The following is a 16,502-nucleotide window of genomic DNA, read 5'->3' on the forward strand; positions in this document are numbered from 1 at the left end:
GTAGAAGTCAGGACTCGCACCCCCCACTCGCGGCAGCAGAAACGGGCTGCATGGAATAGGATGGTTTCCTGGCTTGGTGCTCTCTGCTGGAATCGAACACTCAGGAGCTTTGCGTGGCGGGATGGGGCTGTGGGGGAAACACTACGGTTTCAGTCTGGGCTGGGTGAGACATTCAGGACAGGAATATTTAGCCCCCAATCTTTGCCCCAGTTTCCCGTGGTTCTCAGCCCTAGCTTCCAGGCTGCTTTACCAAACGACCTCTGTCTTCAGGAGCCAGCCTGTTCCCAAAGCTGGCCCTTCCAGAGAAATACTGGATGGGACAGAAGGCCGAGATTCAGGAGCCTAAAGTCGGGCGAGTGTTCTGTAACCGAGAGTGTGGTCACTGCAAGGCAGCACACAGTTCCTGTAACTTGGAAGTTTCCAGCATCCTGATCCCATGGGGACAGATTAAAGGAGCTGTCCTGAAGGGGTGTAAGCTGTGTAAGAGGGGCCCCGAGCTCTCGGCCTGGAAGAGGGTTGAGTCCTGACTGAAGTTCGAGTAGGTCTAGGCCATCCAGACACTGTGGGCCAGGGACTGTCCTGTCTAGCTTGGTACATTGAATGTCCTTGTGGCCTTGGTACAGGTGCTCCCCGGTGTCCCCAAAGTGTTCATCAGGAAGAAAGCTGATGAAGTCTCTCTGGGAGCTGGGGCTTATTCCAGGCCTAGAGTTCCCACAGCCTCTAAGGAACTTTCACCACTGTGTCTGGTGTCCCTGGGATCACATCCCCAGTCCAAGAGTGGGGGGCTGCAGGACAGGTGAGCCAGAAGCTGGCCTTCACACTTCTCTCTGCTTTTGAAGGGGGAAGACGTTTTCATCCCGCTAACTCTCGGGAACAGGAAGAGGAGGCGGCTGGCAGCTGAAGGCGGGAACACTTGCTGCTGGATAATCGTAGCTTCTCAACGTTGCCCCTCTTCAGGTTCTTAAGGGATTCTCTGTTTTGGTTCCATTTTGTACACGTTTGGAAAATAATCTGCAGAAACGAGCTGTGCTTGCAAGGACTTCATAGTTGTCAAGAATTAAAAAAAGAAAAAAAGGATTTCCACTTGATCAACTTAATTCCTTTTCTTTACCTTCCCTCCCTCACTCCCTTGCCTTCCTCCCCCTTTTCCAAGCTGTTGCGCTTTGCAATATGTTACTGGTAATGAGTTGCAGGATAATGCAATCTTAACTTGTTTTCTCCTAAGTATTTGAGTTCAAAACTCCTGTATCTAAAGAAATACGGTTGGGGTCATTAATAAAGAAAATCTTTCTATCTTACATGAGAATTTGCTGGGTTTCTAGACTGAATCCAAAAGAGAGAGGAGGGGGAAGAAGAGTACACATGGCGCTGCCCTTACACTACAGATCCAAATCTGGGAAACCTTAGACCAGGAGTCCCTCAACCACCCCTTAGAAGAGAGAGAGGATGGCTGGTTAGTGAGCTCTTGGTTGGCGGTTCTGAGTAAATGTGAACGTGCTTCCTGTAAAGCCTGCTTGTTACCAAGTCTGGCTGGCTGTGGCCGAGAAGCTTCCGGGACTGTGACAGTCACATAAGTGTTTTATGGCTTATTCTTTTTTTTTTCTTTTTTTTTTTTTTTAAGATTTTATTCGTTTATTTGACAGAGACAGCAAGAGAGAGTACAAGCAGAGGGATTGAGACGGGGAGAAGCAGGCTTCCCACTGAGCAGGGAGCCCAGCTTGGGGCTCGATCCCAGGATTTTGGGATCATGACCTGAGCTGAAGGCAGATACTTAAGGACTGAGCCACCCACGCTCCTCCTGGCTAGTTCTTTAATCATGGATAATACACAGCATTTCCCACAATGAGTTCTGTGGCATGTGTTGTTCTGCAGGACACTGTTGGGTGTTAGGGTGTGGGCCCAATGTAGACGAACTGGCCACCCTTTCTCTTCCCACACACGATCCCATAAGACTGGCATTCCGCAAAATTCCCTTTGGAGAGATGCTTGCCTGACAGTACTGAGCCTAGAAATGTATGCTGGCCCCTAGCTAGCAGGACACTGATCCCAAAAATAAAATCGTTGAGAATATTCAATAGAGAATGGTAGGAGCACTTGAAATGGTCTAAGGGCCATCCTGGCAGGTTTTAGCTTCTTGCTTTCCCTTTTAACTTGTCTCCATCTAGTGCAGTGTGTTTCAGGCTGGTTTTAAGACTCATTCGTGAACTGTGAGCTGTCCTGATATTTCTGCTTCCTGAACTGTTAATGAGATTCATATGCAGCCGTTAAGAAATAATACAGAATTTCTGTGTGCCCTTCACCCAGCTGCCCCCAGTGGTAGCATCTCAAATGACTGTAGTGTGGTATCTCAGCCAGGACCCTGTCCACATTCTGGCCTCTGTGTGTGTGTGTGTGTGTGTGTGTGTGTGTGTGTGTGTGTGTATTGGGGGGGCAATGTATTTCTGTGTGCCTGTCACATGTGTAACTTTATCACTGGCTTTTTTTTTTTTTCCCCCTGAAGATTTTATTTCTTTGAGGAGAGAAAGAGCAAACACAAGTGGTGGGAGGAGAGTAGCATTCCCCCTGCCCCCACCACAGAGAAAAGAGCTCAGTGCAGAGCTCAATCCCAGGACCCTGAGTATTGATTTTGGAATGTGTTTTGGTTATGTACACACGTCTTGATTAGATTATAAAAGCCCCCCCCCCTTTTTTACTGTGGGTCACAGTCAAAAAATCTGAAAGCTATATAGGTCATTCAGTTACCCAGTCATTTCAGACTCCACGGAAATGGGCTCTCAGTTCAGGACATAGCTCAATCCCCATCCCAACAAACCTGTGCGCCGGGGAGGAGTGACCCCTTGTCCCCCACTTCTTGTGGTGGCAGACATGGAGAAGACTGCGCCGGCTGCTGTGTCAGCCCTCTCCCACTACTTAGCAGTTGCCATCTCTACTCCCTTTGGTCTCATTGGAAGTGAAGACTCGAGTTCAAGCAAAGCTACCCACCTCTGGGATTGCTGAAAGCACTGTAGTGGCTCTGAGGGGCCCCTGTTGAACCTGGCTTAACGCTAACAGGAAGGACCAGAGTGTCTTCTGGCCAGAGACCTTGGCCTCGGGGTTTCTTGAGGCCAAGGTCCTGGCTAGGCTTGTGCCCAGAGCCCTCCAGAGGCTCCCAAGGGCTTGTCTGCTCTTGCCTAGGGGGGAGTGAAGAGTGTTGACTGTGGCCCCTGGAGGGCAGCCAGGATCCAGAAAGCCTCGGTGCCGCCTCCCTTCCACAGGTCCCATTAGCGAGTACCCCAGCCCCTGCACACCACTCCCGCCCAGCCCCAGGCCGCCAAGGTCAGCAAAGAGCTTCAAATAGGAAGCCCAAGAGGATTCCCTGGCAGGCCTGGGCCCCACAATAGAGGCTCTGCGGGAGGAGAGGAGAATGGGGACCACAGAGGTCGGCCTGCAGCTAGAATGGAGGATCTGGAAACTATCTGTACCACAGCCCTCCTATGGGCCAAGGGGAGAAGGCTGGGGTTGAGTCCACGCTAGAGATGGGTGAAGGAGCAGAGAAGGCCTGGATGGTCCAGTGAGGAGGAGACAGGACCCAGGCTTCCTGGCCCCTGCTGCCTAAGCCACCCCCTTCGGACGTCATCCCACACACAGTGTTTAGACAAAGCAGTGAAGAAGAAACACAGACATCCTGGATCCCTTAGGGAGGAGGCCAGGGCTGGGAACAGAAGGAGGTCTGTTTATTCCTGGCAGTCCAACATCTGAGGGGCCGCACACCCACTTCTGTCCAGGCCCCAGGCTGAACTCTCCCAGAGCCTCTGACTTCTGCCCGACCAGATAGCGTGGGTCTGTGGGCCGGCTGCTGGAAGCCAGCGTCCTCTGGCCGCCAGCTTGCTGAAGGAGGGGTCTGAGGCTGGATGCTTTCCTCTTCCCACTTGCTGTCCTAACAGAAGTTCTGCCTCCCTGGTTCCCCTGATCCTCTGCAGGATGGGCAGAGCTAGACCCCTCGTGTCCACAGCCTTCAGCTCAGGTCTCCTCTCCCTGCCCTTCCTCACCGAGGGCACCGAAGTCCCCATCTCAGTCTACCTGCGCTCTTGAGCAGGGAAGTCTTTCCCCATGTCTCATCTCCAGCTTTCTTGCTGCAGTTGTACCTGCTCCCTCACACTTCAACCTGCTTCTCTCTGGCACCCCAAGGCCTCACTTGATACAAGTGAAAATTGGAGCATCACACCTCTTGGCTCCCTAGCCTTGAACTTGCCCTTCCTCTCCTGTACCTACTCCACTCAGTGTCTCTGTGGAGCTGAAGTGCCCTTCTCCTCTCGGTTTTTGTGAGCTCTCCATCTGCCTTTCTCTACAGAGTTCTTAGAGGGGGCAGGTGGCTGGAGGGGAGCGACAGGCAGACGGCAGGAATCCTAAAAATGTTAATAACAGCTTCCTATGGGCCTGGTGTTCATCTAAGTCTTCACCACACATTAACTTGGGGTTCGTCTCGCCATAGGTGAGCACAGTACAAGCCCTCTTCTACAGATGAGGAAACGAAGGCAAAAGAACTTGAGTAATTTTTCCAAGTTCACACAGAAGAAAAAAAGATCCCAAGATTCTAAGATTCATACCCAGGCTTTCTGCCTCCAACACTGGCTCACACCTCTTACTCATCACGGAGGCCTCCTGTGTGTCAGGCACTGGGATATATAGAGTCACATGTTACTCTGTGATAGTCCCCAACACCCCAGAGAGGTGGTTTTACTTGTATTTTACACGTGGGAAAATTGAGGCCCAGGACTAGCTTGCCCAAATGCCACACCTCCTAGCCCAGAGCCACTTTTACCTCCTAGCCCAGAACTAGACTCAAAGCAGTTGAGAAAAGTATAGAATGACCCCAAATTCTAGAAGGAAGTTTGGCTTTATAAACCGAAAGGCCCATCAGGTGATAGGATGGAAAGATCCTCAAGCTCCAAACAGCCCCACCCCTGCCACCATCAGATACTGCTCTTCCGAATTAACTTAACGGAGCTGGGTGTGCTGTTGGCTGGTCAGCACCCCCAGGGGTTTACAGCTCATCAAATGTAAATGTATTCGTTGGGACAAGAAGCAGAAAGGGGTAGCTGAAACCCTGATTCCTCGAATTCTGATTCCTCCCCGACTGGATTGCATTTCTCAGATTAGCTAGGCGTGCGGCAGATGACAGGGCTCCCCTGAGGTAGGGGATCTGCCACCTCGGTGGCAAGCTACAGCTGGTGGCTGGGGAGGGGGCACACAGGTACAGGATAGGGGGAGGGCACTGGACAAAGACCGGCCAGCCTCCTGACTCCTGCCGCCCAGCCAGTGCCAGGCTCCACCCCCCAGAGGCGGGGCCAGGCTGAGCCCCACCAACCCCAGCTCCAACCCTCCAGAGCCCAGGCTGGGGCAGAGCCTGGGCAGCAGAGAGCCTGGGCCCCTGCAGTACCCACAGAGTGGAGGCACCATGCCCTCACTGGCCACAGGGACCACAGACAGCGCAGGAAGCCCTGCAGGCCCGCCTACAGCAACTCCCTGACCCCCAGGGGCAAGCCCAGGCTAGGCCAGCAACACCTGCCTTCCAAGAGCCATGTGAGTAGCTACACCCTCCTCCTTGCCCCCCTCCACGCCCTCTGCCCCCACCCAGCACCCAACCTCACCTGGAGACCTCAGCCCCAGGTCCTAAAGAGGCCATTGCAGCCAGCCCAAGCCACCAGAGACTCCACGGTGTGCAGGTCACAGGCCAGCACACCACACAAGGTGGCCCAGGGGCCAGCCCTGCCTTTCATGCTGCTCCTGGGGAGGAGGGGTGAGTCTCCCACCAGGGGAGTGCTGAGACCTCCAGCCCCAGACGAGAGTCCAGGTTTGAAGTCAGGGGCCCTGAGGTCTCATGGGGTTTAATAAAGTTTGTGGCGCAGGGACAAAGGGAACAGAAACTAAAGGGCCTGCTAGAGAGGGAAGGATGTCCTGGGTAGAGGGCTCAGTGTGAGGGGTGGGGGAAGTTGAGGAAGAGGAAATAAGCTGAGGAGAGGGGAGAGGGGCAGCAGCTTGGCAGGCCTTGGTGGGCCTGTGGGGAGCTGGAGAGAGGAGGGTCCTGAGCTCAGGGAGATGGTGGTTCTCTCAGATCCGGTGACTTGGGGGTGGGGGCAGGTAGGAATCCTTTCCTTATTGACTTTAATCCTAGCAACAGGCGCTGCTCTCCTGCCGACAGTAGCAGGAGTTTCCCCCTGGGCCTGGACCCTTCCTCCTCCCCACCATGTGGCCTTGGGGCCAGGGTGCCGGAAGAACCGAGGAAGGAAAAGACAGGGCCAGATCAGAGTCACGGAAGGGCCAGACCCTGCCCTCGGGCTCCCCTGCCAGCTCCCTGCGATGTGGGAGCTATCCTCCTTGCCGCTGGCATCCTCCTCCTCCCCGGGGATTCCTCTCTTCCTCCAGTTCCCAGGAAGGGCTCTGTTGCCACTGTGCTGCAGATGAATCAAGTTTATGGGCTGGAAGTCCTACCCGGAGGCTGCTCACCGAGCTGTAATCGCTAGGTACTGGGGGCGGGGTGGTGGGGGTGGGGGGCAGGTTAGGGGAACAAGGCAACCTGCTTGTTGCTGCCTTCCGTGGCCGTGGCCTGTCACTGACTCAGGTGTTCAGCCAGCCCTGCCCTTGCCTCTGCCTTACTCACTCCTAACCTGACCCCCCTCAATCCTTAGCAGCCTACCCTCTCCCAGTGCTCTGGTGCCAGCCAGGCTGGGAGCATCCGAGGACAAGGACCCCTCCTTCATCAGAGCACCCATCCCTAGCCCTGGTCCCAGCCCAACCTGAAGGAGGCTCTCAACTGATCGATGGCCAGAAGCCACGACACACCAGCCAGACCCTGTTCTCCCCTTTGGCCAGCGTGGGGCCTTGCCTTGTGGAGGCGGGGATGGACAAAATGCTCTGGGGCTTTGGGGCTGGGTGGGTCCACCCTTTAGTCTAAACAGAGGCCTTAAAACGGCTGCCCAGAGAGGGTGGGACAGGTAATAGCACTGGCCAACATGGGTAGAGCCTGGGGAGTTGGGGGAATACAGCTGTCCCTCAGCTCCAGCCCATGGCCAGCACACCGGGCATACTTGTTGCCAGAGGAGACTCCTTAAGAGAAGCCCAGAATATGAATTTTTATGTAAATTTCAGTGGGCAGTTATTTGGGGGGGAAAAAATGTTCTCAGCAAACAAGATAAGGCCCGCAGCCTGCTGCTGTGTGCCTTCTGGACGACTGCCTAGCGCCCCCTAATTCTGGCTACCCATCTCTCATTCAGGCACGCTGGCTGCTGCTCCAAGCCTCCCCTGTCCCCAGGCCAAAGATGACCGCCAACAGCACCAGGGAGGCACCCAGCCCAGTTCCCACGGGGGCCCTGGGCCTCTCCCTGGCCCTGGCCATCCTCATCATCGCCGCCAACCTGCTCCTGGCCTTGGGCATCGCCAGGGACCGGCACCTGCGCCGGCCGCCCGCTGGCTGCTTCTTCCTGAGCCTGCTGCTGGCCGGGCTGCTCACAGGGCTGGCGCTGCCCATGCTGCCCGGCCTCTGGAGCCAGAGCAGCCGAGGCTACTGGTCCTGCCTCTTCCTCTATCTGGCTCCCAACTTCTCCTTCCTGTCCCTGCTCGCCAACCTCCTGCTGGTGCACAGCGAGCGCTACATGGCAGTGCAGCAGCCCCTGCGGCCCCGCGGGAACACATGGCTGGCCCTGCTCCTCACCTGGGCCTGGCCCCTGCTCTTTGCCAGCCTGCCAGCCCTGGGGTGGAACCATTGGGTCCCCGGCACCAACTGCAGCTCCCAGGCTGTCTTCCCGGCCCCCTACCTCTACCTTGAAATCTACGGCCTCCTGCTGCCTGCCGTGGGGGCCGCCGCCCTGCTCTCTGCCCGTGTGCTGGCCATGGCTCACCGCCAGCTGCAGGACATCCGGCGGCTGGAGCGGGCAGTGTGCCGTGGCGCACCATCGGCCCTGGCCCGGGCCCTCACCTGGAGGCAGGCAAGGGCACAGGCCGGGGCCACGCTGCTCTTCGGGCTGTGCTGGGGGCCCTATGTGGCCACCCTGCTCCTCTCAGTCCTGGCCTTCGAGCAGCGCCCGCCACTGGGGCCAGGAACTCTGTTGTCCCTCATCTCACTGGGTAGCGCCAGCGCAGCAGCCGTGCCCGTGGCCATGGGGCTGGGGGATCAGCGCTACACAGCCCCCTGGAGGACGGCCGCCCGCAGGTGCCTGCGCATGCTGCCCAGAAGGGCCCCCCGCACTGGGCCTGGCCCCCGCACAGCCTACCGCACCAGTAGCCAAAGCAGCGTGAACCTTAACTTGAACTAGGGGAAGGGCCTCTGCTGGCTCCTGCTCGAAGCATCTGTCCATCTCCGCCACCAAGGCAGTCTCCTCTTGTCTCCCAGGACCTGCATCAGAGGTCCTGCCCTTATCTGACCCCCACCCTGACCTAATAAACTCTGGCCAACTCACAGTTACCTCATTCTGCTTCTCCAAAAGGGGGTGGGGAGAGAACTGAAGTCAGACGTGCATCCACAGAGATCCGACTCCTTCAGCATCAACCGTCGGGGAGGGCCAGCTGGGGGCTCTCAAAGCCTAGCAGATTCTGTGGGGCCCCTCACCCCGACACGCCCCTCCCTGGTTTCTCACATCCAGATGCCACAAAACCCACACACACACAGTCTCTGGGAAGTATATTTTATTTACATTTTTAAAATCTGTAACTAGTATCTCTTCCTCCTTTCCACCCCCAGAGACTTGGGAAGGGAAAGAACGGGAACCTCAACGACCTACTCCCCACATACAAACACACAGCCCCGTGATCACACCAGCGAATGAAGGTGAATGAGAAAGAGGCCTGACCCCCCCACTCTGAGGGATCCGCAGGTCTGGGCGAGGGTGGGGGCAGGCGCAAGGGGTGGGTCTCTTAAGAGAAGGGACAAAGGGGGCAAGTCAGTTTGAAGGGGTTGGAAAGTAGTCCAAGGCCCCCGCCTCCTCCTCCCCCATACCCTACCGCCTCTGCTGGTGGGGTTCTCCCTTCACCCCTCAACACCAGAGCAGAGGCTGCAGCCATTAGCGGTCAGGTCTCTGGACACAAAATACTTTTGCTTTGTGGTCTCCTGATGTAGTCACCACCAGGGAGGCATCTCTGCGGACAGAAAGCACAGGTCAATGGGACTGAGGGCCCTGAGGCCCGGCCTCAAGCCCACCGCCCTGAGGCCCTCAGGGGGCCTGGTGCCTGGCACCGGGCTGCCGTGTCCACGTCAAGTGAACATGCTGGAAACCTGCACCCAGTAAGGGCGTCAGAAAAGAGCCACAGCATAGGGGAGATGGTCCCAGCCCCTCGGTGCCAGAACAGAGATGTGAGCGCCCACGCAGGTCCCCAACCACTGGAAGCCACAACTCCCTCAGGCTTCCCTGCACTTCGGGCTCACAGGCTGCCAGCAGGCCTTGGGGCCCACCTTCTGTCCCTTAGGAAGTCCCTCCCACACCCCAAGGACCCTGAGGCCCCCCAGGGGCCCTTCCCATCCTCCAAATACTCAAAGAGACTCCAGCCCTTGCCAGATTCGTACTTGCTGAGGGCGAAGTCCAGGATCTCGGCCGTGTGGCCCCGGTAGTCTGTGAGCAGGCGGCCAGTGCGGGCGTCCCAGAGGCGCACGATGCCATCCAGGCTGCAAGTGTAAACCACGGCGGTGCCCGCCTCCCACAGCAGCTGCACAATGCCTGACTGCGCCGGTGCCAGGAGACAGAGGGGGCATCAGGGCCAGAGAAGCGGGGGGACCTGCCTCTGACTCTCGGGGTGGGGGGAGGGAGGGAGGGGGCGGGGCGGGGGGGACCAGAGAGCAAGCCCTGCCAGGGCTCCAGGCTGCCCGTACCTGGTGCTGACACTGGTGCCGAAGGGTCTGTGTAGACAGGTCATAGATGGCCAAGGTCCCATCCAGGTAGCCAACAGCTGCCAGAGGCATCCTGGGCAGAGGAGAGGACCACTCAGACTAGCGGACAGCCCTGGACGCCCGCACCCTGCCCAGGCACCCCTCGCCAAACCCTCCTCCCCAGCTGGCCTCCTCTCCAGGCCAAGGCCCTTCTCACACTTACACGCTGCAGAAACCCAAAGACTCCACAGAGTTGGACTCGCTCTCCTCCCCTTCTCCCACGCTGGGCTGGGACGCCACAGTCTCAGGTCTGAAAACACCCACCACCTAGAATCCCCGGGAGAGAAGCTGAGGATGGGAGGAGGGCTGATGAAGGGGAGGAAAGGGGACCAGAAGAGTCCCGGGGTGGAGGTGGGGTGGGCATAGGAGGCAGCGGCTCGGCAGCCTGGCTCTGGGTTACACTCACCTTGCCAGTGGTGGCACTGACCAGCTTGGCCTGGCAGTCCACAGAGCCGGTGAGGATCAGGCTGCCGTCCTGGTTGGTGGCAACACAGGTCAGAGGGCCCTGGTGACCCTCAGTCCCTAGGAAAGAGCAGATGGCGAAGTAAGGCTTCATCGTGGCCCCCGTATCCCACCCCAGGTCTTCCGCACAGAGACCCAGGGAACCCCTGTCCCGCCCTGGAGACCTTTTAGTACGTGGATCGGGCTTCCCTGCTTCAGGTCCCAGATCCTGATGGTGCCATCTTCATAGCCGACCACAGCTCTCTTCCCTGAAGACCCACAGGCACAGACGGAGGGGAGGACAGACAACGCTCTCAGACACACCCAGCATGGGAATGGCAAGGAGGGTAAGGGAGCAGACGCTGCCCCTGGGACTAGCAGAAAGTCAGGGCAGGAGAGGGGAAGCCGTCTGCTCTGGGGCCTGGGTCCATGTTCCGGACAGCAGACCTCAGAGCTGGCCGGCTCAGGCCCAGGAGGGAGCCCAAGACGCCACAGAAACCTGCAGCCCACCACCCAGCAGCCTGGCAGACAGCAAGGGGAGCGGCCCTCACCATCAGGGAGGACTCGGCCACAGGTAGCTGGGCAGTTGGGGCCTTGGAAGGTCTTGCAGTCGCCATTTGGGACCTTCCACATCCAGGTGTTGCCGTCAGCTGTGCCAGCCAGGAGGACAGGTGCCCGAGGGTGCCACTCCATCCACTGGACAGAGAGGAGGGGTCAGCAGGCAGGCCTTTCACCCCATTCCCCGAGGAGCCCTTCCTTAAGCTCCACCCAAGCTGTCCTTGCTTCTGAGGGTGGCAGGGACTGGACAGGAACAGAGCCAGACGCTCATGCCGCACATGGACAGCACACTGCCTTCAAGACGGCACGGTCTGGTAAAGGTGAGACTGGACGACCCCCCCCCACCAGCTCTTGGTACCTACCAAGGCCCCGCACAGCTCAACACCACTCTGAAGATCTCACCTCCAGATCTCCTGCTTCAAAGGACCAGACCTCCTCCTTGGTGTCCACCTGCCATACTTTCAAGAGGCCGCTCATGTCCCCTGTGGCCACGAGGGTAGAGTCGTGGCTGAAACCAGCACAAGTAACAGAGTCTTTATGGCCTGCAAAGGAAGAAGGCAGAAAGAGAGGAGAATGTCAGGAGAACAGGACCCAGGTGTCTGGCCCCCTGAAAGGACCAGCTGGGAAGAGAAAGGTCGGTCCCACCATAACAGGGGCCTCAATCTCACTGCCACTCCAGGAGTCAATACTCAGCCAATCCCCCCAGGTCTCCCTAGGGATAGCAATGCTAGCCTTCCAATCAACCATGCCTAGCTGGCCCAGGCCTATGTCCTCCCCATTCTGTCTGCTCCATACCTCTGCCCAAAAAACCGGCTCCTCCTCTCTGTCTAAATATCCTACGGCCGCGGCCTCCTCCCAGACCGTCCCCAGACTCCTTGGGCCAATAGTGGCTCCCTCCCCATGCCCAAGACAGTCTAAGTTATTCTGTTCTGAGGTCCTTGGGTTCAGCACAGAGCTCGCCCCAAATGGGGACCAGTAAATGGTGCTGGATGCACAACCATTGCAGGCTAGCCCCCAAGACCTCCAAAGTAACACAACTACACCCGCAACCCCTCACCTGCACACTCAAAGAGCAGCTCCCCATCACTGAGCCTCCATACGAAAGCCTTGTCATCTTCACCCCCGGTCACTGCCAAGGTGTTGGTCTTGGGGTCCAGGCTCACACAAAACACAGACGCTGTCCCAAGAAATATTCCATGAGTAAGCGGACAAGATTCTCCCGCCCCCCACCCCAGGTTCTGTCCTTCGGGACCTTCAGGAAGCCCACCCCCTTCCACCCAAAGCAACATGTCTTTCCTCCTGGAAAAGAAGGGTGCATCCAAGTTCTAAGTTTCAAGCATCAAGTTGTTGGAGCAATCCCAGCCCACGCTTGCCAGGCTCCAAGTCTTTCCCCGATGCTGCTGCCCTCACCGCCCCAGATAGACAAGGAGTGTACACGTGCAGGCTTCCAGGTCTCAGCACAGGGTGTCACCAGGCTGAGCACAAAGTGAGGAAAGCACCAGGTCACTTCCCTTATTAAGGGTTAATATTTGAGAGAATTATATAAAACACGTTCAAAAAGGTACAACTATCTCTAATTTACTACAAGGTAACCTTCTGAAAAGAAACTAAGACCCAGAGAGATTAATAAAGATCATAAATCGCTAAGGAACAAGAGGAGGATTTGAAGCCAGCCAGCTCCAGGAGCCAAGCTCTCCCCCAGGCCCTCACAGTGTGAGCTCCTCCAGGGCAAGGCCAGCCTCTGTTTTCCCAACTCCCTGTCCCTCCAAAGGCTCCCTACACAGCAGGAGTCTGATGTTCCAATGCCCACATGCACTGAGTTGATGGCGGATCCCCTCAGAGACCTACCTGAGTGCAATGCAAAGGTGACTTCACTATCGTCTGGGCCCTCCATGCTGCCGACCACCCCTTCCTGGGGTTCTAGAACCCAGCCCTCCTCATTGCCCTCTTCCTCTTCTTCTTCTTCTTCGAAGTCCACATCTTCCATCTCCTGGGCCAGATCATCTGCTTTGGGGAGAGGGTTAAGAGATGCGGCTGGGCAGACAGTAAGAAAGAGGGAAGGGGAGAAGTGGTGGGGAGGTCTGAGGCGCTGGGGTGTAGCAAGAGGGTTGGCTGAGGTCAGAAAGCGAGGGAGAAGCAAGGGTAGAAGCGGCAGGGAGGCGGGGACACGGGGGACGAAGGACAGGAGAGGTCTGAGGACCCGGGGTTGGCCAGAGACGGTGTGGGAAGGGAGGACCGAGGGGATGATGGGAAGGGGGTGTGTGAGGGGAAGGGCCAGAGGAGGCGTCAGGGGAACCCCCACCCCTGCCAGGCCTAAGAACTAAGTGTGGGGGCAGGGCAGGGGGGAAGGGCGAAAGGGGTCGGTAGGAATGACCAGTAGGGAGAGGAAGGGAGGGGGGAGAAGAAGGGGTCAGAGGCCAGGGGTGAGCGCCTCCTGTCCCACGGCCCGAGGAGCAGCAGTTCTCACCTGGGTCCGGCGGACCAGGATCCAGTTCTACCACCTCGATAATCTCCTCATCACCATGGAAGCTCAGGGTCTCCAGTGGGGGGGTGTCAGCGGCGGCCCCGCTCTCGGATTCGGACTCCATGCGGCGCAAGCGGCTGATCCACTTCTCTGGGCCCAAACGCCTCCCAGAGTCAGCTCTGCGCGACGACGCGGAACTCGAGCCCCTCCTCCCGGGAGGAAGTAGGCGTAGGCAACTCCCCGGCAGAAAGAGCGACGGCCACTAGGCCAATAGTGAAGGGGGCTAACTGCCCGATCCACCAATCAGAGGCCAGAGTTGTGAGAAGGGGCCGGGGCGTGGCGGGGAGAACCCAAACTCCGCCCGGCCTGACTCCGCCTCCCAACAGGAGAGAAACAAGCGAGCGTGCGCGCCTCCGGGGTCTCCTGGGAAGAGTAGTTCTCCCAGGTCCCCTCGCAGGCTTCTGGGAGTTGTAGTTTCTGGTCTGTAGGCAGGGCGGAAGGAGCGGGGGAGGCCCTTTACGCAAACTACAATTCCCGGCGGGGAGCGCGGTGAAAGGGGGTGGGATCTGAACATGGCGGCGGTGGTAGCTGCTACGGCGCTGAAGGGCCGGGGGGCGAGAAATGCCCGCGTCCTCCGGGGTAAGGAGAGGGACCCCGGGGAGGGCAGGACGGCAGGGGATCCCCTTTTTTTATACATCCCGACCAGCGATAGCAGGAGATCATGGCTGTCGATTCCTCCCCGCACCCCGCTCTGCAGGATCATAAAGAGTCTGGGGGCTAAAAGATGCTCTCTAGAGGTCACACAGTCCATCCCCCTGCCTTCAAGTTACGCGACACCTCTGGGGTCATGCTGCGAGAGGGAGCTCTGGGGAAGCCTTTTAGACTCCCGCGCTCCAAGTGTTTCACACTCACCGCAGTGCAGAGGAAAGAGCCCTGGGCTTCTGGAGGCTTGGGTTCTAGCCCCGGATAATTAGCAGTTTGACCTTGGGCGAAGCAGTTCGTCTCTCGGGGCTTTAGTTTCTTCTTGTCTAAAATAAGGGGAGAGAGTAAGCTCCCAGTGCTAACATCCTGCAGTTTGAAAACCTTTCCTCGGATTTCCTTCATACGACTTATGTGAGCCCCACTGCAGTCCTTCACATCCTGTCGTCCGAGCAGATGAAGAACTACGAAGCTCGCTCTCCTGGCACCAGGGTGATGAGCCCGCAGTGACGTGGAAGTGGCTTCCAGAGGTGCCACCTCGATGGCAATTTTCCCATTTCCCTTTGGATTCTCCCTGGCACTTGTTACTTCAGACTGCCGTCACTCCCCTTCCTCCCCTGGGCTTTCTTCTCATCCTCTCTTACTGACCCTCTTTCTTTCCGTCCACAGGAATTCTCTCAGGAGCCACAGCTAACAAGGCCTCCCAGAACAGGACCCGGGCACTACAAAGCCACAGCTCCCCAGAGTGCAAGGAGGAGCCGGAGTCCCTTTCCCCGGAGCTGGAATACATTCCCAGAAAGAGAGGCAAGAACCCCATGAAAGCTGTGGGACTCGCCTGGTGAGTTTTAACTAAAACTCTTTGCCCACCAATGGGGAGTGGCACAGGGGAGGGCGGGACCCAGAAACTTCTCCAAGTTTCAGGTGGTGAGTTGAATCGAGGTTGTGGGGACAGAACTGCTTGGTTTGAGGACTGGAATCGCAGAGCAGTGGCGGAGGGGAGGTGGGAAAGTACGTGGAATTGGAGGCACAGTGGGTTTTCTGTGTAGTAAACTGAGCTGATCTCATTTGAATTTGGGTCCCTGGCCGCCTTCTCTCTTTTGGGAGCTTGGGCTGAAAGTCCATTGAGCTCTTTCATTGAAATCATTGAGATCATGTGAGATTATGTTAGTTGTATAAGTAGCATCTAGGTGTTCAGTATATCGTTATTTAGATCTGACTCTGACCTTAATGTGTATTGTTGATTGATGTTAAAGGAAAGAAGGAGAAAATTAACACTTTTTTTCGCACCTGAGGTGTGCCAGTACTTTACAATGGAATGTTTTAGTTTTTTCTGAGATAAACGTCACATCCCCTAAATCCAAAAGACAAAACATTTTTTAAAAATTCCATCCCATTTCACAGAGGAGGGAACAAAGATTCAGAGGTGGGATTCCCACCAGGTCTCGTGACTCCATGCGCTCTACCCCACACCACAGTGCCAAGCAGGTAGCGGTGGTTACTCAGATGAAGAAGGGGGTCTGGGAAGGGATGTGTGTGGGGCGGTTACAGCAGAGAGAACCTTTGCCAGCACTTGGGAGAGGGAAGGAGGATGGGCCGTCTGGAGAAGCTTGCATGGTCGGTATGGCAGGATCGCAGGGCTCACGTCGAGGGGCATGAAACTGTAGGGGACAGGAGTGAAAAGGTGGGCAGAGGACCAACCATACTGGGCCTTTTGTGCTGTGCCTAAGAGTTTGGATTTGGCTGGGAAGTGACGGAGAGCTGTTAGGGAGTTTAAAGCAGTGCGGTAGCCAGGATCTGATTTGCTTAGGGCCCTCCAGCAGCCAGTTGGGAGGAGGCTGCCCAGAAACGAGAGGTATTGCAGTGTTCCTGCGACCGATGAAGCTGGAATGAGATTTCCCCAGCTCCTCTGGTTCAGGCTTGGCCCCTCCCCAAACCCCGTGCACATCTCCCCACCCCTAGGGCCATCGGCTTCCCCTGTGGTATCCTCCTCTTCATCCTCACCAAGCGGGAAGTGGACAAGGACCGTTTGAAGCAGATGAAGGCTCGGCAGAACATGCGGGCATCCAACACGGGCGAGTATGAGAGCCAGAGGTTCAGGGCCTCCTCCCAACACGCCCTGTCTCCTGAAGCTGGGTCAGGGGTGCAAGCCTGAGGAACACTGCAGCCCTCCCCTAGACTCTATTGACTGTGGCCTTCAAGACTGTGAAGTCCTTTGGGTTTGGCCAGGATTCCAGCCCTTGCCCGTGAGCGCCGCCAGAGGGCGCATGAAGCTCAGGCCGCTGCCAGCGCCTGCCCGTTCTCCCCAGAAGCCAGCCAAAGGCAAATAAAGTCACAGAGTGTTTTGAGCGCCAAGGAACCAGGAGTGGGCTTGTGAATTCCTTGGGACGGGAGGGGCAGAGGGAGGGGTTGGTTACTTATTTGTGCTCCCTCTCACAGAAGCCCTCA

General features: G+C 57.1%; 4 protein-coding genes across 7 annotated transcripts in view; 3 read left to right on the forward strand and 1 right to left on the reverse strand.

Moving 5' to 3' along the window:
* ARPC2 (actin related protein 2/3 complex subunit 2) overlaps window positions 1-1,298 on the forward strand; it is a 29,672-nt gene extending 28,374 nt beyond the window's left edge. The window contains exon 11 of the mRNA XM_032857194.1: window positions 840-1,298. Within this exon, the coding sequence (XP_032713085.1) occupies window positions 840-864 (25 nt within the window). The 3' untranslated portion in view covers window positions 865-1,298. The remainder of the gene's footprint in view (window positions 1-839) is intronic.
* A 2,024-nt stretch (window positions 1,299-3,322) lies between these two features.
* On the forward strand, window positions 3,323-8,397 carry GPBAR1 (G protein-coupled bile acid receptor 1). Its single transcript, XM_032857192.1, has 2 exons — window positions 3,323-5,562; window positions 7,254-8,397. The coding sequence occupies exon 2, from the start codon at window positions 7,299-7,301 to the stop codon at window positions 8,289-8,291; it is 993 nt and encodes a 330-aa protein (XP_032713083.1). The 5' UTR covers window positions 3,323-5,562; window positions 7,254-7,298; the 3' UTR covers window positions 8,292-8,397.
* On the reverse strand, window positions 8,396-13,565 carry AAMP (angio associated migratory cell protein). Of its 3 annotated transcripts, XR_004382640.1 has the most exons (12): window positions 13,362-13,565; window positions 12,743-12,901; window positions 11,952-12,071; window positions 11,297-11,436; window positions 10,888-11,032; window positions 10,522-10,605; window positions 10,302-10,417; window positions 10,059-10,162; window positions 9,839-9,929; window positions 9,536-9,690; window positions 8,834-9,111; window positions 8,396-8,412 (listed from the first exon to the last, which is right to left on the reverse strand). XR_004382640.1 is itself a non-coding variant. In XM_032857187.1 (11 exons), exons 1-11 carry the CDS (start codon window positions 13,480-13,482, stop codon window positions 9,036-9,038), a joined length of 1,311 nt encoding a protein of 436 aa, XP_032713078.1. In that variant the 5' UTR covers window positions 13,483-13,565; the 3' UTR covers window positions 8,645-9,035. The 3 variants fall into 3 exon arrangements, 2 of the variants coding, with proteins under 2 accessions (XP_032713078.1, XP_032713079.1); XM_032857187.1 differs by lacking the exon at window positions 8,396-8,412 and having other exon boundaries at window positions 8,645-9,111; XM_032857188.1 differs by lacking the exon at window positions 8,396-8,412 and having other exon boundaries at window positions 8,645-9,111; window positions 12,743-12,898; window positions 13,362-13,564.
* Window positions 13,566-13,769: 204 nt separating this feature from the next.
* The window catches only part of PNKD (PNKD metallo-beta-lactamase domain containing), a 61,319-nt gene continuing 58,586 nt past the window's right edge, over window positions 13,770-16,502 (forward strand). Inside the window, exons 1-3 of one of the 2 annotated variants that reach the window (XM_032857191.1) lie at window positions 13,878-13,997; window positions 14,727-14,895; window positions 16,017-16,413. In XM_032857191.1, the coding sequence (XP_032713082.1) occupies window positions 13,931-13,997; window positions 14,727-14,895; window positions 16,017-16,209 (429 nt within the window). In that variant the 5' untranslated portion in view covers window positions 13,878-13,930 and the 3' untranslated portion in view covers window positions 16,210-16,413. Of the gene's footprint in view, window positions 13,998-14,726; window positions 14,896-16,016; window positions 16,414-16,502 lie in introns of those variants that run through there. The other variant, XM_032857189.1, reaches the window with a different exon arrangement.

The sequence above is a fragment of the Lontra canadensis genome, unplaced genomic scaffold (genome assembly GCF_010015895.1).
Source record: "Lontra canadensis isolate GAN:19392208 unplaced genomic scaffold, GSC_riverotter_1.0 scaffold13, whole genome shotgun sequence".
NCBI lineage: Eukaryota > Metazoa > Chordata > Mammalia > Carnivora > Mustelidae > Lontra > Lontra canadensis.